Here is a 1043-nt window from a genome sequence, read left to right on the forward strand (position 1 = left end):
TAATAATCTTTTGCTTACAATGAGAAACAGGATCTCTTCATCAACGGTATGACACATTTGCTGCAGTTCATCAGATTTATACCGACCCATATGAAGTAAGTTTCTTGCATCCATAATTGCCAACAAATACTTCAGAGTGACATCCATGCTATAACAATTTTGATTTTGGTTGCATAAGTAGCGAGTTTATTGCATTATAAACAACCCAAATAGCAACTTACCCTGATGAGTGTGTTCCGTGTGTTTCATTAGATGTGCGCGTTCAAAAAACACTTTCCACATCTCCGGCATTGGAATGGGTCCTGATCTAGCCGTTTTGAGTAGCATTAAAAAAGTGCAAAGATAATCGTGGTACTTGTAGGACTATTAGTCCATAAATGGGCCAAAGTAGCACATAAAGTGCTGAGATGGCGAAAATAGCGTTTTGAGAAAGTGTATTTTATACAGTATAATATACAAAAGCAGAAATGTAAAAGATTAACGTAAAAACAGCAAAAAAAACATGGATTATGCTGCTAAGACTGACATGTTCTTGGAAGTAACTGCGGTGGACCGGGAGGAGTCGTCGTACTCGTAGGTCGCTCTGAGATGTGAAGTTTAAGTAACTACACATTTGGGCGAGAGTAAACGAAATTAATTAAAGCTCAGCCACTACCCAACACAAATCTTCCTCAGCAAAATGCACTTTAAGCACTTAATAAGTTCCTGCCTCAATCCCATTATCTTCGTTTTACTTGATGGAATTGCAATGATGACTGTCTCTCAGTGCTAGCTGAGCTGCTATTTTCTACCCCATTGCTTAGTCCGAAACCCTACCTTATACCACAACCAAATATTGTAATGTTTAATAGTACTTAATGAGTTTAGACTTTCGGTTTTATTGTAAATATTGAAACAGTCAAGTTTAAGAGTGCATACGCAGCCCTCATTTTAAATATAAATTGCTTTGCCATTAGTTGGGTAGTTAATAAGACAATAGTCATCATTTAGTACTGTGACAATGCAAATCGTATGAACTCATTAAAAAATTTGCAAGAAGCTAG

General features: G+C 36.8%; 1 protein-coding gene across 1 annotated transcript in view; it reads right to left on the reverse strand. All coding sequences in view use genetic code 11, as the record gives it.

Moving 5' to 3' along the window:
- Positions 1–1043, reverse strand: part of EGR_10766 (hypothetical protein) — a gene marked incomplete at both ends in the record, with an annotated part of 5729 nt that overhangs the window by 1185 nt on the left and 3501 nt on the right. The window contains one exon of the mRNA XM_024500015.1: positions 19–148. Within this exon, the coding sequence (XP_024345565.1) occupies positions 19–148 (130 nt within the window). The remainder of the gene's footprint in view (positions 1–18; positions 149–1043) is intronic.

Source organism: Echinococcus granulosus (assembly GCF_000524195.1).
Source record: "Echinococcus granulosus chromosome Unknown EG_S00266, whole genome shotgun sequence".
Taxonomy (NCBI): Eukaryota; Metazoa; Platyhelminthes; class Cestoda; order Cyclophyllidea; family Taeniidae; genus Echinococcus; species Echinococcus granulosus.